Raw genomic sequence first — 23,032 nt, forward strand, 5'->3', positions numbered from 1 at the left:
GTCCCCTTCCAGCCTAAATTATTTCTGTGATTCCCAGTCTTTGTGGATCAAAGCTTTGTCTATTGAGGTCAACAACATAGCTCTTTCTGACTTCAAAAGGACCACATGGTATATATTTAATATTTCAAACTAGCCATAGTTATCAAGCAGAGAAAAAGACACTAGTGTCTTAAAGAAGTTTAGCTTAGAAGTGATATATGTCTGAAAATAGCAYACTGTGCCATTTGGGTAGCCTGTGGTTTTTCAAGTTTCTGAGTGTCCACATGCAAGCAGGGCTATGAACCTAGGTATTTGTCAGGGCATTTGAAAATCACTGCTAGTATCTATCTAGATGGGGGCTTYGACAGCTAGATACTACCCCAGGACTGTGAAATTGCAGTTCTTTGGTGCTTGAGCCCTAAGGAAGGGATACCAGTTCACCAACACTTTCCTGTCCGTCCTTTCCTTTCTTGTCCTCCCAACCACACAAGAAACTCAAGACAGCCCCTCCAAGCCACTACGTTCATGCTGCCTGCCATGGCTACCCAGCTGAGCACTGCTCAGCAGCTCCAGAAAAAYCATCAGACAGGGATATTGAAGATCATCTAAACACCCTGTGGACACAGATATGTCTAGTGGAGGGAAATGGGGCAAGCCGTTGCTCTGTGTCCCCCAACCTAGGCTGCAAAGCCCTCTCCTTTGTGGAGTGCGGCTCTTGGCAAACTGTCTCTTGGGCTGGCTCTAGTGCATCCATTAAAAATTGTATAATACAGTTAAAAAAAAAAAAAGACTCCCTTGTGTTTTCACTCCCGACCCCTAAACCAGAGAAAATGAGTCGTTTGCCCTTTCAGGAGCATTGAGAAGCTACACAGTTACCAAACATCATGAGCATCATGAGCTGCCTGGGTTTCTGCCTTTTGCTTGGTCTGGCGGGCTTGTCAGACAGCCTGTACCAAAGCCAACCGAAGCATGACATGTGTTTTGCATTTGCTTTGCCTGCATTTAATTAACTCTTTCTATCTCATCCCTTCCCCTCCTCTCCCTGTCCAGATCCCAAGCCTCCGAGTGCACCTGTGCCCCCCTCCTCGGCCAGCAGCCTGCCSTGGCCCGTGATCATTGGCATCCCGGCTGGAGCAGTCTTCATCTTCGGGACAATCCTCTTGTGGCTTTGCCAGACCAAGAAGAAGCCCTGCTCTCCACCAGCTGCTGCCCCTGTGCACCGGCCGCAGCCTCGAGACCGCATCTGCGTCTCCCAGGTGCCCGACAAGGACTGCATCTCCTCCATAAACTACGAGGAATACGTCGCCCAGCAGCAGCATTTACTGTCCCAGGGGCCTGCCCTTGCCCCAGCTATGGCATCCAAAATGTACCCAAAGATTTACACGGACATCCACACCCACACCCACTCGCACGTGGAGGGCAAAGTCCATCAGCACCAGCACATTCAGTACCAATGTTAAGAGTGTGCCCATGGACCGTAGCTCGGCTTGGGCTTTTCCTCATGGTACCTCAGAAGAGACTGCTCCAAGTCAGCTCACACTGCCAGCAATAGGCAAAGCAACCAGAAAAGATTATATATATATATAATTTTAAATATATATACATATATATATAATTGTATATGCGTGTGTGTATGTGTGTATATATATATGTGTATATATCTATATCTATCTATATAAATATATATATAATAGAGACAGAGAGAGAAAAGAGATTTTTTTTTTAATTATCACAATCAGGATGTAGCCAAGGAATAATGAAGGAGCTCCAAATCTCAGTAAAGAGGCAGCCATGGCAAACAGCGCAGCCTTCTTGCATTTTCTAATCCAGGTGGCGACAAATAAGATGGGACACATTGATGTGAGCCATCATCTCCTTACTTGTGTTGCTAGGAGCAATATGAAGGATAAGAGGAGACCGGAGRGCTTTTCCAGGTGGGCACTGCAGTTGCTGCACCTGCTGAATATCCAGAGCCCCCCCAGAACATCACTTGCTTTGGTGGGAGGTCATCAGCCTTCTCACCCTTGGGAGAACGCAGGGGAGCCTATTCCTTCAGAGTGACTCAAGCCTTAAAGTTCCTGAGGTTTAGTGCCAAAGCACCAGGAGACACAGTCAATTCACCTCTTTTGCGGGGGATAAAATAGCATGAGAGGTTCGGGAAAAAGTAATTTCCGTTCAAGACGTGAAATGCCAAATGCTTCACAAGAGCAGTTCATCGCGTCTGAAATTATAACCGAGCCAGCTGGTCCAAATTCTGTAAAGCTGTTGTGTTTCTGGCATGGAGGGGTCTGAAGATCAAAATGCAAGTGCTGCGTTCCCCCTAGTCCTGAGACTCAGTGCCACTGCCAGGAGAAAGGAAGGATGGGAAGAAGAACGTTGTACAGAACATCTTTATATTTATATTTAAGAAATAATAATAATTAATAATAATAATTGAACTGCTGATGGTCAAGGAAGTGAAACACGCTGCCCTTCTCTGATGGCTTACAGTGACAAGCTACTAGATTTTTTTTATGTCAATGCAAAATACCTGAAAAATGTTAGATAAAAAAGAAAGAGAAAATAAGAAAGTAAAATAATAATCTTGTAGGAAAAAATGAATTTGATAAATATGCACCTAGGTTAAAAGTGTGGTTCCTCCCCTCCCTTCAGATAACATCTGAAAATGATACCATTTCATTTTAGTTTAAACAACAGTAAAAACAAAAAGGAGAGACRATTAAAAAAAGGACCATATTAAATACCTAAATGGACTGGAAATGAATCCAATTGCAAATATAAGCCTTTGTAATTCTATATAGAGTTTAAACAGAAGTCATGTATATTTAATTTATTTTGTTAAACAAGAAAAAATGTATGATATTTTCCTCAAAACAGGCATTTCTATACGTATTTTTGATCAAAGAAAATAAAGATTTCTTTTTTTTTCAGGTTCTATAGATGCCATGCTCAGCATATGCTCCATGTAGCGCGTAGCTGTTTAGCTTAACTTGAGCGTTGACTGTTGGTATGCCCTTTCACACTAGCCACGTGTAATCCCCTAACATCAGCGCAGGTCCTGCCGGTGCCATCCTTTTCCCATCCTTTCCGTTAGAAAGTGGCCTTTTCCGCTGGTTGCATCCAGGTTGGGAGGGTCTGCACTGACCGGATCCCAGCTCACGGATCCCACGTTGTCTCTCTGCAGTAGCAAAGTTCTCTGCTCACAGCAGAACCCTTTTTACCATGTATTGAAGAGGGGAAAAAAAAAAAGGAAAAGAGGTTGGGTTTGTTTCCTAACCACCAACCTGTGTTGGGCTTTCTTGCAAAAAGAATATTTTTTAACTCAAAACGTTATAATTTGTGAGCCTGTAAAACGAGTTGCAGCCTCAGGGGGCTTGGGAGAGCAAARTGGGCGAATGGCTCGAGCCGTCGCTGCAGCTGCCAAGCCTGCAAGAGTCGGCAGAGGTTCGGTCCTGCAGCGAGGGCGAGGCGGCGTGGCTGGCCCCACGGCGGGCTCACGCCGCGGTCCTGCTGCGTGCTGCACGCAGGCGCACGCACAGCGCTGAAGCTTTGGCGAAGGCGGATGCAGCAATGCTGCAATGCGGTTTGCTGTTCCCTCGAGTCTCGCTTCAATTTAGTCGATGGAGGGAGGGAAGAAAAAAAAGTTTGGGTTGACCTGGGGTGATTTTTCGGCTTGCTTGGCTGAGTCGCCGGCAAGCGGAGCAGCTCACCRTTTGCTGCGCCGTAGCGCTGGGATTGGGCCACGGTTCAGCACAGCACGTAAGCTCTCGCTTTCCTTTGCCACCGCCTGCCCAGCTCCATAGTCCTCCTACTGCCTTAGCCACCGGCATCAGGGATCCATCCATCACCAGCATCTCCTTATGTCCCTGCATGCCATGCTGGCAGTGGCCAGGGCACTCTAGTGGCGCCTGGGCACAGGAGGAGGAGGAGGAAGAAGAGGAGGAGAACSTGGGAGGCCTTTGCACTTGTGTGGAGTTTGCCAGCTGGATATTATAGTGCGATGCTCATGTATCCCTCACAGCGGTCTTCCTGCAGAGGTTAATAACAAGGCAAATCATTGCTTGTGTTTTTTGGAGAGGTCAGGGATCGTTTAGGCATTGTTAACACTAATTTATCAAGTCCATAAAAGCTAAATTCAGATTGTGAGTATCCATACACATCCCCCCATTTTCAGGGAGGCTTAACTATGAGCACTAAAGGCTCTGTTTGGATATAAGGTGYAATTCAGGCAGGAGTTTTTAATGGCTGTAGCTTATTGAGCCATTTCATCAGAAAATATAAAATGCCTTTCTACACTAAAAGTTCACCATCTCTATTTTAAAGAGCCAATAAGCTGATGTTTCCATGARAGCTACAGCTACTTCTCATAGCTCCTGTCTATATAGGAATCATGCTATCCTTGCTACCACACATTGCAGCCCTGTGGAGGGCATGGCGGGAGGCAAGCTTCATCTCTGCGTGAGGCCGACGGCCCTTCTCAGCCCTCCGTGCCCCAGGATTGTCCCAAGAGGATGCTGCTGCACACGCAGCAGGAGACAGTGGTGCTGACACTGCTTTCAAAGGAGGGCGTGCACACCATTTTTGTGTGGTTCATCTCTAAGCAAACTAGGAGACTGCATTATGGCACTTTTTTTAAGGTGGCAGCTGTATCTCTGATYTTCTATGAAAGGGATGGTTAAAAGAAGTAATCCTGTATGTCCCATATAGTCCAGTCTTCCACACCAAGGGTGATGCTCTCCACCGGTGCCTTCTGCCCATTGTAGTTCTGAAGTTCTCTGGTGTGGTGTCATGAAATCAAAAAAGCATATATATTGCCAAACTTCTCCAGTGGAAGGAATGGCTCCTTCTCGCCCTTTAAAGCTCTTGTTTTTAAGTGCAAATTTTTTGTGATRCTGATAATGAGATTTACAAGCGGGAACTCTCCAGAGAGCCACCCAACGTGGACCATGCAAGGGCTAAGGGCTGCTGCAGGTCTCAGTCCAGGTGTCGAGCACTCAAGTGGGGTCTGGGACACCTTGTGTGAGATGCCACAAGGGTCTTATTTTTTCAAAAAACTCTGACTGCTCATCCTGCCTGGAGTAGCAGCTCTCTCTTTGGCATCACATGCTGGACACTCAAACTGGTGGTCACTTTGTGAAATCTTGGTCAAGGCTGGGATCACCTGACGGCAGGGTCTATGGAGTGGTGACCCCTTCTGGCAGTCCCATGTGCTCAGGTGGGCTGGGAGAAGGGCAGTGATGACCCTCAGCCAGCCTTGTCATTGCTAGCAAAGTCCTAAAGGCAGAGCAGTGGGTATATTCTTAGGTGAAATTCACCCCTAGGAAAACATGTTCTGCTTAAACAGAAATGAGAATACTGTCTAGGCCTTGCGTTGGCTTCCTGCTCATGGTGGGTTTTGCCTTTCGAGGGATTATTTTGCCTCAGTTCTAAGTGCTCATGCAAGAGTCACTCTGCTCCATGCCCACTGCATGCCTTTTGTTTTTAGGGCTCAGTTGTGCTCTGTGTATATTACAGTCTGCCTTGGTCTAAATAAATGCAGCCAGATCCTATCCGGATCTCATTTTCTTCAGTGGGACAAGATTTGCATTCATTTTTGTTCGTGAATACCAGGAGTTTTTTAAAAAAAACATAGTCTTGCTATTAACTACTGACCCTATTTTCAATGCAGAAAGTTTTTCTTATATATATATATATATATAAAAATATATATATAAATGTATATACAAATATACATATATATGTATGTGCCAGACTCTTACAGAAGGCAGTCATACTTTTAACGACATGTGGCTTCAAGGATCAAAGGAAATTTAGGCTTAAAACTCACCATCTTTGTTTATTTTATTTGTGTTGCTGATCAAACATGGCCTTATAAGTCAATTTGTGTGTGGCATTTTTAAACTTTGTATGGACAATCTTTGTACTGTCATCCCTTTTAAACTGAAAACTTTTATCAGCCATTTACAAATAAAAAATGTCATGTCATTTTCAATTGGTGGTAAATACAGTGACTAAACACATCAAAAAGACAGGCTCAGTGTATGTCTGTGTCAGGGCATAAATTAGAAAGGAATAAAAGAAGACTGGGATTAGGTTAGTAGAGGGTAGAGTTATGCAAACTTAGCATATTTTGAAAGAAAGGATAGCACTGTGTGCGTGTGTGTGTTGAGTGTGTGCGCACACACATTAGGAACACCTGCTGGTGTRCCAGAACAGAGTACTGCAAAAGCACCTTTTGCACCACATCATGGTCTGCCTTGTGCAGGTGCTCTGAATCTAGCAGAGGCATTATTCTTTTTAGTGGTGTGGAAAAGTTTTCTGTTTTTCAGTGAATTGGGACTATTTTCGATCACTTCACCTGTAGAGGCAAACACCAGAGTTGTACCACAAGCTCAGTGGTGCAGATTTGGGTGAGCTCAGTGGCAAAACCCCGCTGCTTGAAGCAGAGCAGAGATTTTGGTGTGGAGCCCAGCTCCTTCAGCCCTGCAGGGCTACAAGCAGGGGCATCTCAATACTTGTCCAAAYTTTCAAGCTGGGACATTTTTGAGTTCAGAAGAGCTAGCCCTCACCCACAGCTTCATCTTGGAGCCCCAGGGCAGACATAGCTGTGGGTGAAATCTGGGAGGTGGTCAGGGACTGACAGGGAACTTGTCATAGATTTACTGCTTTCTGTCTGGGCATCACCTCTGCCTACATGTGGGGATTTTGTGTGCCCAGGCCTCTAACTGCCCTGAAGTCAATGATTATGTCATAAACTTTTCTGTCCACTCCAACTCTTRGAGATACCAGTGAAAAAAATCTCCACTACGTCCATTGGGAAATCAGTCTGACACATAGAGTCCTTGTAAGCTTTTTAAATCTTTGCTCTGGCTGGCCCATGGGCAAAGAAAGATGTGACAGGAATTAATGGCCAATACTGGAACAGGTTGCCCAGCGGGGTTATGGACTTCCCATCTTTGGAGATATTCAAAAACCATCTAGATAGGGTTTGGGTTCTGGGCAATGATCTCTAGGTGACCCTGTTGGAGCAGGTAGCTTGGACTAGATGATCTCCAGAGGTCCCTTCCAACCTCAAATGTTCTGTGATTCTGTGAATGTGAAGCCAGACACATTTAAATGGGAAAATACACACATTTGGGAAGGAACTGTCAAATGAAAGGGTAGGTGCCACATCCCTCAAGTCTTCAAATCAACTCTGGGTGCTTTGTGGACAGGGTGCTTTGGTCAGATGAAAGCTATTGGGAAAGTTGTTAGGATAAAGGAGTACATCTAAGCCAAACGGACTCAGCTGATGGTCCCTTTGGGCCCTAAAGAAATCTAGTTAAGCTGCAAAGAAGCTGCAGCAAGGAGAGCGTGGGCGCCACAGCACGAGGAACCGCTGCCTCCAGCTACCACGTATGTGCATCACATACTTCAGAGCAATATTTGGCATAGCGCAGGCCTCATTCAGGCTGTGCACCCAGTTCGTCTGATTTCGCCTCTGCCTGCTTCCAGGCTGTCAGTATGAGATCTCAGCACTTTCTAGATTATTACCAAAGCAATGGTATTATTTATATAAACTGGAGCTGTAAATCAACTTTTACTGTGTCTGCAAATAACTYGTTGTATAAACTGCAGCATAGCCATGTGTGCATATCCATCCTCCTCACTTACATTATCATTTCAGAAAGTGATGCTGGAGTTGCGGCAGAGAGTGTCACGAGTCTGTACGTGAGCTGCAGGACTGTAAAGGATTTGCATGTGAATTCAAACATAAACACATGCGGTTGATGGGCTGCTTGGTTGCTCAAACTTGTGAGCTGCATAAAAGGCRGCCTTTTATCTGCCTTTTCCCCATGCTTGTAAGGCCTGACCAGGACAGTTCAGAAGCAGAGCCGAGRAGAAGCCAGTCCTCCGTAGGTCTCACCAGCCCCTCTGCCATCCAGATGTGCAGGGATGCACCTGGGCCATCTGCTATGTGGGCACCACACTGCAGATCTGGCAAAAAAATGCCAGTAATTACGAGGCTGTGGATATTTCAGACTTTGTCTTGACTTTCTCGGGCTGTGAGTTGCAGTTGTTAAAGGTTACTAATGCTAATTAAAAAAAAAAAAAGTAGTTGCAAACAGGAAGTAATATYTGACAAAAAGCAGATTTAAAGTGCTACTGTTGCATTGATTATTAARTGGCACATACATAGTTTCTTTACAGAGCAGTGTCTGGAGGAAAGAGGATGCCYATTTGGCACTTTGTGCTTAGCCAAGGCATCCTTGCGGGTGTTTATCTGCTTCAGTTCTGTGAGAGCGATATATAGTGCAATGATCTTTATTTGTGCTTATTTCAGCTTTTACTCTTTCTTTCTTTTCCCTTACCCCATCTGCCAGCCTCAATTATAATTAGGATTTAACATATCCCACAATATGCATGAACACCAGCAAAGCAACAAATACTCTTTCCCCATTTTCACTAACCAGCTCCAGTCTGAAATGCGATTTTCTATCATCTGAGCTGATCTCTACTTTAGGGAGAGGAGTAATAAATTACACTTTAGCACAGACTTCAAAATGCCTTTTTTYCCCCTTTGAGTAATTAAAGAGCCGAGCTGCTGTTCTTGAGCACTTTCTGAAGGAATCACGTGAGTTAACATGGTTCTTCATTTGTGTCGTTAAGCATTATGCTGCTGTTCAAACAATTAGTATCTAAATATGCCCCATATTCTCATCAAGAAACAGTAGCAGTGTTAATGTTATTGCCGCTGTTAGCAGTGTGTTTCCACCCTGAGTCCACCATCATGCTTGAATGCCACTTAATATCAATCAGATCTTTCCGGATGCCCTTCTGCAGTCGCTCTSCTTTGCAATCATTTAAATGCGCAGTGAAGTGAGGATAAGTCACACAATAAGGCTAAGTAAAAACGGCATTTCTCTTAACGCAGGGCTTTTTTTTTTTTTTTTTTAAGTTTATTAAAAGTTTTGGTTATAAAAAGGCCAGTGCTTCGTGGCGATCAGTCATTTTGACATTTTTATGGTGTTTTTATTACCCCTGGCTCATTTCCATACTAAAGAGAACATTTGTAACAATACTTGCTCGCTCTGTTATGATTAGAGCTGTGCTTTCGGCGCGCTGCGTTCGGCCGTTACCTCGCTCGGCAATGCTCTTGGCACGCGGCCCCCCGGCCCCTGCGGTGTGTTTATTCAAAAGGAAGGAAAAAGAAGCGTCTCCTAAAACAACAAACTACCGCTGCTTGCGCTAACACGGCCCTAACGTCCTCGCTCAGCAGACAATCAGTTAGCAAAACTGTTAGGTAAACTTGCTCCTTTGCCGCTGCAAAAATAAATATCCCTGTAGCTCACAGCCACGTTTGCCTGTGTTTTATCATCTGGTTGAAAGTGATGGAGGTTTTTCAAGCTAGGGATTGAATCGGGGGGAGAAGGACGGATGAAAGCGGGAGGAGCTGGGTCCTCAGTGTCGCTCAGGACCAGCGTAAGTGCTTATGTCACATTTTGTGGCATGATTTCAGTATTAACATCTTGATTAATGCTGCATAAGATGGGGGATGAATGTGAGAAGTGGGGTCACGACTGGTAAGGAGCAATCATTCAAAGAGCACGAACGCGGCTGAGACACCAAATCACCCCGGTCGCGTCAGCGCAGTAAGGGACTGACCCAAGCACAAATAGTATTAACAGCTCCGTCCAAGATTTCCACCTAAAGGAAGCCTATTAAGGTTCCTTCTCACAGGTTACTTTAGGGTTTAATACTTAAGGACAGGCAGCTTAYGCCTTGTGCTGCCTCTTTGGGCCAAATCTAGCTGAGACCAGGSCAAAAGCCTAGGGCTGCCCCAGCACCGCTCTGCGGTTGCAGTAACCCTCCGCACCGGCGAGGCTGCTGCTCTCCCCAGACCCTCCTGCCTGCCCAAACAGGAGACAAAGCCAAGGAATCAGACGGGCACGCTGCGCGTGGTGGGATAGCCCACGGGTACCTGCATCGCCGCTTCGGCACCGGCCGCTCGCGGCTCCCGGCCCCGTGCTGCAAGGAGCACCAGGCTGCCCTTGCACGTGGTCCAACAAGAGCAAAGACTTCTCCTGCTTGCCATCAAAGGGACACGTTTTGCTGTTTCCTTGAAACCCTCTTCCAAATCTCTTTGCACAATAGAGGCTACTTGTAAGAACAGGTACGACTTGATAGCAGAGAGAAACGATAAGCCACTGCTCTGCCGTTTTGGTGTGGTAGGGCTTAATACTCCTACCTGCCCAAAGAGATTTCCAAGGGGCCATAAAGTCAGCACAGGTATGTTTGCCCTTGCTTTTTTCGTTCCTTGACAGTGCTGCAGGGGCCTCTGTGCAAACATAGCAAGGTGGCCAGCATTTAAAGTGCCAGGCCCTTCGTTATTTAACCAGCTTTGCCATGTTTGAACGCAGAACAGGCACAAACCAGAAGACAGAAAATCATACGGACAAAACAAGCTCCAACCTGGATCCCGGGAGCTTTCCTACAATAAGGCAGCGACTGGCTGAAGCCATCTTCTTGCTCGTTGGCTCGGTAGCACTCCTTTGGCACAGGGATAATAAAGGGCATCTGCCATCTTTCAGAGCATTGAGGGTAGCAAACCAAGACCAGTCATTTCCCAGAGCTGAACTGGCAGTAGAGCCAACGTACTGGGGGCTGCACTGGGCCAGCTGTATCCCAGTGCCGAGCTCAGTTTCTCAYTCAATGGAAAGCACAGCTAGTTTGTTACTCTATTCTGGGTCTTCATTTAGCCTTGTTCCTCCCCAAAGGTGGTCTAAAAGCTGTTACTGAGGGCGGAACTGTATCTCCAGGCGCTGGCTGAGGCCATGAGAGTGGTTTTGGTTTAAACTTGGCCTCATGGGAGTCAGTCAGAATTTTATGCTGAACTTCTTTGGAGAATATCTCATTCGTCTTAAGAAGCTAGCAGCTTTCTGACAACTGTTATCATCAGCAGTGAAAAATGGCTTCTTTTTTTTTCTGGGTAAGTACGTACAAGAGAAATACAAAGGGAAACCTCACTTTGTACTAGTCTGAAGGATCTGTGCAAGTCATGTCGACATCAAAAATTTGTCCTACAGCTACTACAGCAAGTTAGTTGTGCCTGGATTCCAGCTCATGTACTTCCAGCATTTGAAAGCTTTTATTAAAGACTATGTGTTATCCTTTACTATGTTGGGAAAAGATCATGACAAATAATTCACATTTCAAGTACCATTAAAAGGAAATATTACAAAGCAGGTTAAAATTGTTTAATAAACACTAGTAAGTCCCTCCAGGAGTATCAAGCAATAAATGATAGACAATATTTTGGCAGTGAAGTCAAGTGGCTGCTTCCAACAATTATAGATGACCAGAATGTCTCGGAAATAAGTTTGGATTGTTAATCTTGATAGTTTTTCATTGTCGAGATTGTAGCTGGAGGCACCAGTACAGGGGAAGACTATATCAGATAAGGCCCTTTTGTAATCATTGTACATTAAATTTTGGTTGTTTGGATATTCAGAATGAAATTCAAGGTTACCAAAAAAGTTCAATTTCCAAAGCCTCCGGTGCTTGCAAATTTTATAAATTTTATTATAAAGATCTATTCTTGATGCTTWTTAGTTTTACAGATATCACTGAAGAATATTAATAGAGATAAATTATATTATYACTCTTTTCAATCACAAAGTTACTGTGAATGATTTCTGATAGTTGCTCTAATGTACGTCACCAATAGTGAATGATAAGGGAAACAAGTTTTACTACTTCCAAGACTAATATTTGAGTTGTCTCATGGTTATATCTGTGATATTAGGTGTTTGTATTCTTAGGTTATTCCACAGTATTTCGKGCTCAGAGGCTAAAATTTTATTCAAAATGTAGCAGCTTTAATGTAAAGCATTACACACACTTTCTGGTCTCTGTTTCTGGACATGCCTATGCAGTGCATAAGGAGAGCAAGCCAATAATTCCCATTCTTCCAAGGGAAAATACCAGCCAGTGGAAGCACCCTAAGTCCATTAGTCTGCATGGAAGAGATGGACTGAAAACTGCGTCATCTAATGTAAGCAAAGTAAGAAGAAAGGATGTTACCAGGACCTCTGTTTGGAGCACTTTCATGACCCATCATCTGTGATCATCATTAGTTGAGAATCATAAGCATTATAACAAGGAGATACAGTTGAGCACAGAGGATTACAGTTTTCTCAAGGTCTGTTGTCGTAAACCCATGGTGGGTAGAGCTTAACATAGTTTATGATAGTAACCAAGTATCGCATTGCCCGTAGCATCAAAAAATGACAGCAAAATTCAGGAGCAGGTGGGCAGCTTTAATTATGTAGGCTCCAAAGGGAATGAGCACTGGGATGGTTTTTACTGTCTGTCTGGTATGACTCACTCCCCAATGACACTACTGGTGCTGATTTGGTGAGAATAAAGCATTTTGCCCATATTTATCCCATCTCAATCATCTTTTTTTTTTCTCTCTCTCTCTCTGTGAGAACAGAGAAAATAGGATTTGTAGGAGGAACTGGGGGATGTAATACTGTCAGTGATTTGCACATATCAGGGATGAAACATCAGACAGAGGAAGTACTGGAACAGCTGGGATTGCAACAGATGTTCTCCAGACAGCTCTGCCTCATGAAGATGTAGTATAGTACATAGGTCATGTTACAGAAACRTAAAATTAAAAAGAGTGATTTTACATGCATGAGCACTGGCTCCCTAGGCCTGGCAGCATGAGTGACACTGAACAGGAAAAGGCAGCTGGGATCCTTCTGAAGAGATCATTGTGTCCGTTTCCACCCAAATCTGCTTTCCTAGCACAGACATCTCTAGCACAAACAGCAGGACTTGGAGTATTGAAACACTGAAGGGTTGAGTGCAAAATTTCCTTGTCGTTCCTACAATTCAAGGGTGGATTCTCAATTACTCGGTGCTGATGCTTCAAGGCCTTTAGCCTCTTCTGTTGCATCCCTTCCCCCATGCTGTCAAGCAGGAATTTTCTTGTKTGCTGACCTAGAAATGAGAATAACTGTAGAGCAGGGCTGCTCATAACCCCTAGTAGGGTGACCCTCGGGAGACCGCGGAGCTCTTAACACCAAGGAGGTATAAAGATTTGTGTTATCGTAGCCTGAAATTTCCCTAGATGCTGACTTCAGTCCCCAGACATGTGCAAAGGAAGCTGTTTTGGTAAAAACAGGCAACAATCTCCCACTTAGCRCTCCATCACCTTTTCAAGGAGTCAGCCACCTCCCAGAGGAGGCCCCAGAGCATGGTCAGCACAGCASCTACCTTCAGTTGCTGTCAGCTGTTGGCAGTGGTGGCTGTTAGCATGTTACTGCATTCATCTAGGAAGAAGGAGGCTCCAGCTGAGCCCAAGGGGCACTAAGCCTTCCTTTCTTTTAGTCTAAGGGAATACTCTACCAGCTCARCAGAGTTCCTTGAGTCCTCTCCAATCTTTTTCTTGAAGCTAAACTGTTTTTCAGCCAGCAATGCAATAGTCATGAGGTCAGATGGAGAACAGAGAGTAGAGAAAATACTATATTTTGTTGTTATTACAATATTTTTCCAAACAGGGCATCTATTGCTTCTACAATAAACATCTGAAAAAGCAACTACCCTTCTTGACTCTTTCTCTGTTGGTGCATAAATTTGTGACTCTCCTGGCTGGTTGCTCAATTTTCATGTATCCCCRCAGTTTTCCTCAAATACTTGTTTTCTTTACAGAACTGAAGCATGCTCATTAAAGGCTGCCCCCTTCAGATGCACTCCTCAGTGCCTCTCAATATGCTATCATCGCGAATGTTTTCATCGGTATCTTACGCAGTATTGCCAATATGACACTCCAAAAGAAATCCAAAAGCACATGGAAGTGGACTCCTTAGGCTATTAAATATATTTAAGTAAACAYATTAAGCAAGAATTAAGAAAAGTGAGTACTCTTAACTCGATGAAATGAGACTGCAAAGCACACGAGGGCCCCGTAACGGCAGTTTCATTGCAACYAGACTTCTGTACACATATTCACATGTTCCAGACCTCTCTCCTAATATGAGAAAAGTGTGATCTGTCATGTCTTTGCATGATATCACTGCTCTGCCAGCATTTAAATAATTACAGTACATAGTGAGGTGCCTGGGACTGAAGATATTGCGGTTACAACTGGAGGGGCCTTGTTTTGTTGCAGCTCTCCAAGTACCTAAAGTTGTCATAGCAACTCAAAGCCTGTCAAATAATTAAACAACAAGCTCGCAAATACATGGGGCAACTTCCTACGGCCACTGGGGATTTCTTAGAGTGTTTGCATTTCTTYAACCACTCATTTCTGACAAGAATAACTTCTCATTCAGATGGCAGCACACCTCATGCTGTAGTACAGTTCAAAAGCTTAAGAGGATTTGGTCACCCAGGCAGGAAAAAAATATTACCCAAAAGTGGTAATGTGCCTGTCTATTACTAGAAAATTATATAGTCTAAACTGAGAGCAATTCACAGGCAACYTGCTTTCTGAAACTTGTTGCTCAAAGCGTTTGATGATTGCTTATGAATAGCAAATGCAAAATTCAGGAAAATGATTGGTGAGAAGAGAAATTTTTTTTTTACGTGTTTTCTATATCGCATTTGTAATCAGTAAGTTTCCTCGCTTGTGACTTCAAGTTATTATATTAAGCTTCAGTGCTGTGTATGATTGATAACTGTTTTTATTGACAGAAAAATAGATTGATAATCTATTTTTCTTACTTCTGAATGGAGATGTTCTGTGAAAACCTCCATGTTATTCTTATCTGGGAAATTAAGGTAAGGCTTATATCTGTTCCTTGCTGTTCCGTTTTCTCCTCTGTCCGTGCTCCAGATCAATCATATGTTGCCATCTTTCTCTATGCTTGAGTGATGCCTCTTTGCATGCGTTCATATTTGCAAGCATAAATTCCTGCTTGGTGAGTGCTGTTAGTTGTGCAAGCTGCTCTGTCCTTGACCTCCTGGTAGCTCTTCACTCTTTCCTGCCCTTTTGGGCTCCTTCTGGCAATATAGCAAGGAATTCCTTCAGTGTGAATAAAAGGGGGTAGAGCTGGAAGGGCAAGTTGGGTATTAGAAGGACCTTTAGAAATATTATCCTACAGCTGGTAGGACCTCACTGAAAACTTCCTTGATCCGTGCTGGTTGTAGAACTTTCTTCATTGTTTAAATTTTGGCTGTTCACCAGACTCCCTTGGAAACCTGTTGTAAATTGTGGTGAGTGTGAGTATATCCACATATCCATGTGCTGTTCCTAGGCGAGTGAATGGTGTGCTCTCTTGGTAAGGTCTTCTTGGATCCAGGTGAATTGTATTCCAGATTGAAAGCTTAGGATAGGCAGTAGGAAGAAAATCTGAGGTTGTAGGAAACTGAGTGATTTGCAATAGAAAGTCAGGAGAAACAATAAATGAAGAAGGAATAACATATGTTTTCATGGTAACACTTAAAAGGTAGGCTGGCATTGGTTTTGTAGTAGTTTCCTAAGGTGACCGACAATCTTGTTTGTATAGCCAATGTCTTGTGACCCTTCAGCAAGTCATCAATCCTGTCCATACTGGCTGTCCGGTAGCCTCTGCTAAGGACCTCCCTGACTGAGCCAGCTGATTTACACGACTTCATTTTATAAGCTGTGGGTGCAGTCAGTGGGTCTGGCCTCCAGTGAGAAAGAAGGAGTGCTCTCTCCAGAGAGTCTGCTACTTTTGCTTGGACAGATCCTCCAAGAAGGAGCAATCTCCAGTTTCCCCGGATTTTGGTGCATGAAGCCTCTGCATTTAATGATTTGAGGTGAATTAACATATTCTGCCCCATGTATCCATGGGGTTCACTTGTCCCTAGGAGTATCAGTAGCACGGCTCTTGTTGTAACAGGGSGCTCCTACCCACACTTCCCAAAATCACAGGAGAGGACTACCAARGAGCTTGCAGCTACTCATCTTGCTTTTTTTTGTTGTTGAAACCACTGTTTTCACACCATTGTGGCTGAGGAGAAAAGCAGCACAGTACAGCGAAGAAACTGATAGAAATCCACATGCTGCTGAACATACTGTGCTAAATTCCTGGATAATTTACTGGCTGCAGAGATGATACAGCCCAGAGCCAAAGCTGTAAAAAAAGGTGTGAGGAGAAGGAGGGAAGAGCAAGGGGAAACACTTGAAGCTTCCCTCAGGGAGGTTTTTTCTGAAAGATATTCATTTTGGCATAGTCTGGGATGCTTCAGCTGGAAAGTCTGCAGATGAGGAAGATGCAAGAGGCAGTTTCAGGATTTGCGAGGCATTTGAGGGTGAAGTTGAAGGAATAAATGTACAAGGCCAGGGAGAGAGGGAGAGAGTCAAAAGCAACCATGAGAGTGTAAAAAGTAGGAGAAATTTGGGGTCAATTGTTATAATTTAATAAAAATACACCCTCATCTCCTACCACTGTGGGATCAGCGGCTTGTAGGCTTACTGCTAAGCAGGAGCCATATTATAAAACAAGTTAATCCGGGAGAAGAAGAGGAAGCTGTATGGAGAATGAGAGAAAGGACTGATGTCTTTGGGAACCTAGTCTAATCCACCTCTGTTTGTGACAATACCCTCCGTAACCAGTGTGTGTTTGAGAGGGGAGTATTTGGAGAGGAGCCTTCACCAGAGCAGGTTTTCTGTGGTAGCAGCTCTGCCTAGAGAATTTGGCCTCCACAAGTGAGCGAGAAACTTGTTCCCCATCCGATAAGAGTTTTCAGAACCTTCTTTCCCCCCCCCCCCTTTAATAAAGAAGAAGAACAAGTAAAACTCAGCAAAACAAACTCTCTCTCCTGCCAGTTTCAGATTAAAAATTTCAGTGTAATCAATCTGAAGCATATGGGAACAGTTTGCTTCAACTTGGATATCTAAAGATAATGAAAAACTTTTGAATCATTTAGGATACAGCAATTTTAAACCAAAAGTGCTTTAAAATCAAAATCAATTTGTCATTAAAAGAGAGAGAGAGAAAGTACAATATGGCAAGGTAAAAAAAGTGTATTTTTAATATGTTTAGTCTAGAGAGTCTTCACTCCACAGAAGTTCTTTCAAGCAGGTTGACTTCAGACAGACCATTCTCCAGAAAATATGTTTTTTCTACTGCCGGTTCCATGCACTGCTTAGGAGAGCTTCATCTCAATAGTCCTGTCCCTCAACTTGTGCCGCAACAAACCATACTAAGCTCTCTTCTTTCAAAAACTGGCAATATATGTGGACTAGACAAGGTAAATGAACAGCAAGAGGGACCTTTTATTTATGTTAGCYGATGAGAAAGCACAAGTGAGCTAATGGGCAGCTTTTGCAGAGAGAATTTAGAAGGAAGCTGTTTATGCTCTTTTTATCCCCCYTTTTTTAAGGTAGGGAGACTGGAAAAAACAATTTGACATATAAAGGGCAAAGACACTCTCTGTCACCAGCTTGGAGCAACAGGCAGCCCAGTATATCCAAACTGTAAAGCGTAAAGGTATTCTGGAGACTGGGATAGGATCCAAAACTAAGTTAACAGGGCATTCAGATTAGAATAAAAGGAACCTTATTTGAGGAGTTATAAAATCATTGAAATATGTTCCATGTATAGAAGGAACAAGAGGTCACTGAAGTGGCCAGTTCAGCTTACACAAGGCAGTGAGGGCAACTCGTTGGCAGTACATAYGCTAAACGATGCCAAAGAAATCAAATGTAGCTTGCTTCAGTTTAGTAAGGCCAAGGGACCAATAACACAAAGAGATTCAATTATAACTTGGTCAGTCCCTTGACGCTAGCGTGTGTCTAGGGCTAGAACTGAAGCCTTTCCATCTAAAACAGGGTTCGTTGTGTGCGAGCTCAGTGGCTTGCCACATAAAGCTGTCTCCCCCAACTCTGAACTCGGTTTCAGGTTTTCTTCCAGCTAAAGATGGGAAAAGCAAGTCAGAGTTGAAGTGTATATCCCACTGGCTAGTGCAGGAAGTCTGCCCCCCTCTCCGTACACAGCCAGCCTCCAGAAAGCCCTGTCCCTTCYCCTGGTAGATATGCAAAAACTCTTAATGCTTACACCAGAAGACCTGATCTAGCCCTTAAATTTATGAAAAAGTCTCTAGCTTTTAATCCCACATGACATTTTGCCTGTTAAGCAGTTCTGTTTTCACCGAGGGGCTGGTACTAGGCAGAGCCTTGCTCAGGATGCGCGTTTTGTGAACTGCCATCTTTAGTAATTGCCTAATCAGGATTTAGGAATGGAGTCTCTTACTGATCCTTAAATCCTTCCTCTGAATCTAGTCTCATACCTGTGCACATTTAGGCTTTGGGAGCAATCAGTGCAGCACTATCCAGCTTGGTTTTCCTGTGTCCAAAATGTGTAAGTTGAATATCAGCACAGGGGAGATCCTGTGAGAGTTAGGCTGTGTATTTGCTTAATCCCTCTAGACTGTTGCTAATTATTTACATTACTTGAGGTTTTGTTGCAAACTTAATAATCAGGCCTAGCACAGACCAGCAAGCAACAAAAATGAACCTTACTGGTTTGCATGATGTGAAGGGATGAATCTTGAGAGTTTGGAAGGCACTTTGCTCATGGTAATACATAAACATACTAGCGTGGGCTTGTGTGTATGTAGGAGTAAATCACTTTTGTTATCCCTTGTGAAAAGTTAATTTGAAACACAATTTCCTGAACAAAAATTAAAGGGAGGTTATCAYCCACATAGCCATAACTCATAGGCTATCTGACTATAATTTGTGGTTAAGTTGGAGTATATTTTCAGAGAAATGTCTAATTTGATCCTGTTATTCTCCTTCTATCTGTCTACTGTTCTTCACATTTCCCAGATTACAGTCTCTATTAATGGATACGTTACTGAAATCAGCACCTAGCAGTTCTAAGTTTATGTTTTTAATTGAAAGAGCAATATATGAGACACATGGAGTGCTTGCGTTCACCTTGAAGCACTACAAGTTAAGAAATATGTACTCAGAACAAAATAGATCCAGATCACAGAAGAGAAGAGAGATGGAAAAGTCACAGATGAATCATGGTGAGTGGGGGAAAAAAATTGTTTTTGTTAAACATGAGGAAAACTTTCTAACTCCACAGGTAGGTAAACAGTGGAAACAATTGTACAGGAAGATTTCCAGTGATCTTTTTTTTTTTTTTTTTTTTGGAGACCTGGGATAGGTCAGTTGAAGGCCTGATTTACCTGTTGTGGACATCCATTTCTGGGCAGCTCTAGTTCCATTTCCTTTAGGAGCAATTGTCCTCCTGAATTAAACTTGAATCGGGTTAGATCTTAGAAGCCTAGACYCCCAAAGGACATTTAAGAATTGGGGCAAATTAACAGTAAAACCTCTTCTAACCTTTTCTCTGAGACTTTTCTTTGAGTAACAKAGCACAGAGATGAGGTTTTACACCTCAGTCTGTAACCTAATCAGATGTCTCTTTGCTTAGAGTGTTGACTAGCTGACTAACAACAAAAGCTTTGACTTAAACATCTGAAACGCAAAGCAGATACTGCTCTCTTGAACTTGTGCAATATGTTGGTAGATGTTCTTAACTTAGGACACAAGAGCCCGATGAGAAGAATTTCTATTTATTCACAAGATACTTCCACAATTGTTCTTTTAGGTCTCTTTTGGTTATCACAAACTAATTAAAGCTGAATATCACTCCTTCTCCCATAACTTCCYAGGCCTCCTCCAATCAGCATTACCTTTTCAATCTTTCTTTTTATCCTGAAGCCACCTTTTGCTGAATCCTTTATATTTTCTCTTAAGCAGGACACTGACCTACCAGCAGTCTTTCCTGTGCTGCTAATCACTCTTTCTCCTTGGCTGTTCTTCTAGGATCCCTAGCCCAGGGGATTCAGTCCTACAGATCCATCCTGAATCCCTAGCAAGGAAGGGTTTGAACTGCCAAAGCACACCTGCATGTTGTCCAGGTCCCTCATTCACTTGGTRAAACAGTTCTCATCTTGTTGACTAGCTCTATGTTGCTGTGAAATGCTCCAGGCCTACTGACATGTGCTTCTCATCAGCAGCAAAGGAAGTTGGAGCTGATAGGGTCAAACTGGATGAGCTAATCGTTTTAATCAACAAATCCCTAAACACAAGTGAGATGCAGCTGCCTAGCTGATGCTGTAACCCAGCCAGCTCACAGGAGGACAGCAATTAGCTTGCTGAATACCCCTGGAACACTAATGAAGAGGAAAAATTGCTGAAGCGATACGTGAAGCAACATTAGTAGTGCAGGGGGACTGATGAGGGGGAGACAAGGAGAGGTTGAGGCAGAGTCTGTCTCCACTGGAGATATGGCCTGGTGGCTCAGGGCTCGGAGTGGTGAGGGATCCTGCAACCTGAGGTCAGTGTCTGCCAGGAGARGGAGCGACAGGACTCCCCTGGAGGCAGGAGCAGGTTCCTGCGGTCAAGTGTAGACCCTGGTGCTGGTCCATCCAGGTGCCTCACCACTGGCTATTAACACAGTTCGCACATATTGGACTGTTTGGAGCCTATTAGAGTACCAAGAAGATGTTTCTTGCTACTAATTAATCTCTCCTCACTTCTCCTTTTGTCTTGCTTCACTCTCCTCTTTGTGATTCCCCTGTTGGACCTCAGGGCCTGGAAATCTCATTACCACAAACACCATCTCTTGCTCCCTTCAAAACTCACATCATTACAGTTCCCCAACTGTTCCTGTAAGAAAAGCAATGGCTCCATGTGAACCTTCTCCTGGGCCTTCCCTTTTAAGCTTTTCAATTATTTGTTCATCAATTACATGAATTAGATGTATCATTGAAATCAGGACTCCACTGTCTGAGGTGCAAATGAGGCAAATAAACCTCAGCCCTCTCCCCAGAGAATTGCAATCCACCTGCATGTGCAACATTGCATGACCAGGGCCTCTTTCAAGAAAAGAATCCATAAAATGGTATAAAAACAAACTGATCATGGAAGAAAGAGTGAACCTAAGCAAAACAGAAATACATGTGAGGGAGTTAGCTTGGAAATCCATGAAGAAAGTTTCTGTCACTTGAGTTTGGTTTTTTCTTCATTTCAGCAAGATCTAAGACTTGAGCAGATGACGGTACATTTGAGGAACTGAAGAAGCATTATCGAGCATCTAGGTGTTGATCAGAGCACAGGGATCATCCTGCAGTATTCCCCAAACCTCTTCCTGGGATATGTGCATGCAAGTCTCAGGACAAAGCCTGAGGCAGCGAGCCTCTTTGTGCTCTGATAAATCAGGTTACATGTTGAGGACTTAGTCTATCTTCTCAGACCCAGAGGCTTAGGGCAAACTGGGCTGTCCCTACTCCTGGCAAGCTTCTTGGTGCTGGTGAAACCCTCCACAGACAGCAGAGATATTTTAGAGTGCCCGTTTCCTCTCTAAGTCACTAGTGGGTTCCCCATGTATCTATCCTTTCCCTTCCACCAAAGACTTGATAATTCAGTTCTTGCTCATCTAACAAGGTACTGCGCTTGAGTCCTGGTCATGGTGCTGAATCATTAATCAAGGCTTCATGATTGTAGTTTTAACTTTTGAAAATGATTGTGCACCATCTGAAAATCCTCTCTTCCTATCCTTCCCCTCAGTGTGTCTCGGGGTGTGCATTCAAAACCGGAAAGATCCAGGCTGAAAAGCCTTGACTGTGGTGAATAGCCTCAAGTTCATCCTTGACAAAATGGCTTAACTTCACCAGGACTCCAGCAGTGATGAATTCTGACCTTTACATAAAATCCAGGGAAGAGCAAGCCTCTGTCTCTGTTTTCTCATTTAAATTTTACACTCAAAGGGTATACATACATTTTAAACCTACCTCTTTAATCCTTGCAGCTGAACCATACAGCTCTTGTGTTGCTGGCAAGAATTCAGGCGAAATATTTGACAGAGAGCAAGCAAGCTGCTCTGCATCATTAAGAAAAGCAGAGCTAGGGGGCGAGAGTATGTGACCTCCAGAAAAAAAAACAAATTGCATTGAACGCATCAAACAGTAAAAAGTTGCCAGAAAAGAAGAGGATTAAAACTCTTAAACCACTTGAAATCACATATGCCTAAAAGTAGAGAAATTCCTTCCTAACTTTCTTTTCTCTATATAATTAGTCTTCAAATATGCTTACTAGGGTGAATGCATTTGTCCCAATCTGAAGAAACAAATGGAATGATGTAACTGGTTTCTTTCAGTTCCCACTTCAGTGCAACTTCACAATACCCTTGGACTTCAGGGGATTAAGTTCCTGTCTTGGCCGTGGTCCAGTTACTGGTCATTGCTATTTGTCGATTATCCCAGCATTCCAGAAAACATTTTATCCCCTTCATTAACTCACAATTGACCAATCACATAAATCAGGTTAAGGACTAGTGGACATGTCTACAAAGAAAGGAGAGATTCAAAGAAAGGCCAGATTAAAGAACAGGTTGAGTTTGATTTTTTTTTGGGGGGGGGGAGGGGGTAGAGGTTCTCTATTCTTGAAATTGCAAATAATGACCCCTGCAAAAACGAACATTAATTAAACCTACCACTCTTTTGTTCACTTTTTCAAAAGATGAAAAAAATCATTGTTTCCCCCAAAGAAACCCCTATCTTCTTAAAGATACACAGCTCATTTCCATCATCATGCCTAAAAACTGATTATTTAGATATGCAACATCTGTCAAGATGTGAATGTGCAGATGCATAACTGCATGTCTTTTATGGGCTCGCTGTACTACCAGTGCACAAATACTGGTTTGTTACTGTGCAGAMAACTAGAGCATTGTAGACAAATGGACACAAGGTTGTACACAAGTCTGCACGAGCCTTTAGTTCAGCTGGAGTCAACAAGACTATTGGCACTGAGAGGAAGATGTGAAACCAGCTTGGTGTCTTTCTGAGTCACGTGCTGATACCTGAGGACAGTTCTGGTTCAGGRCTGCCACTTCTGTTGCTTGAACCCAAGGATCCTCAAGCCACTTTTGGGATAATGATCAGGGCCACAACTCTGCATCCTGCCCTTCCCACGCCTCTGTCTTTGCTTGGCCACACTGTAACCCCAGAGCCATAGTGAAATGATGCAATTCCTTGTGCCTATTGTTGGTATTTTGAATACATATATTTCTCG

General features: G+C 43.6%; 1 protein-coding gene across 1 annotated transcript in view; it reads left to right on the forward strand.

Moving 5' to 3' along the window:
• The window catches only part of FGFRL1 (fibroblast growth factor receptor like 1), a 168,901-nt gene extending 162,895 nt beyond the window's left edge, over positions 1-6,006 (forward strand). The window contains exon 6 of the mRNA XM_085314705.1: positions 1,030-6,006. Coding sequence (XP_085170831.1) covers positions 1,030-1,439 — 410 coding nt within the window. The 3' untranslated portion in view covers positions 1,440-6,006. The remainder of the gene's footprint in view (positions 1-1,029) is intronic.
• The last annotated feature ends 17,026 nt before the right edge of the window (positions 6,007-23,032 follow it).

The sequence above is a fragment of the Rhea americana genome, unplaced genomic scaffold, assembly GCF_003343005.1.
Source record: "Rhea americana isolate MKP2758 unplaced genomic scaffold, rheAme1 scaffold_41, whole genome shotgun sequence".
NCBI lineage: Eukaryota > Metazoa > Chordata > Aves > Rheiformes > Rheidae > Rhea > Rhea americana.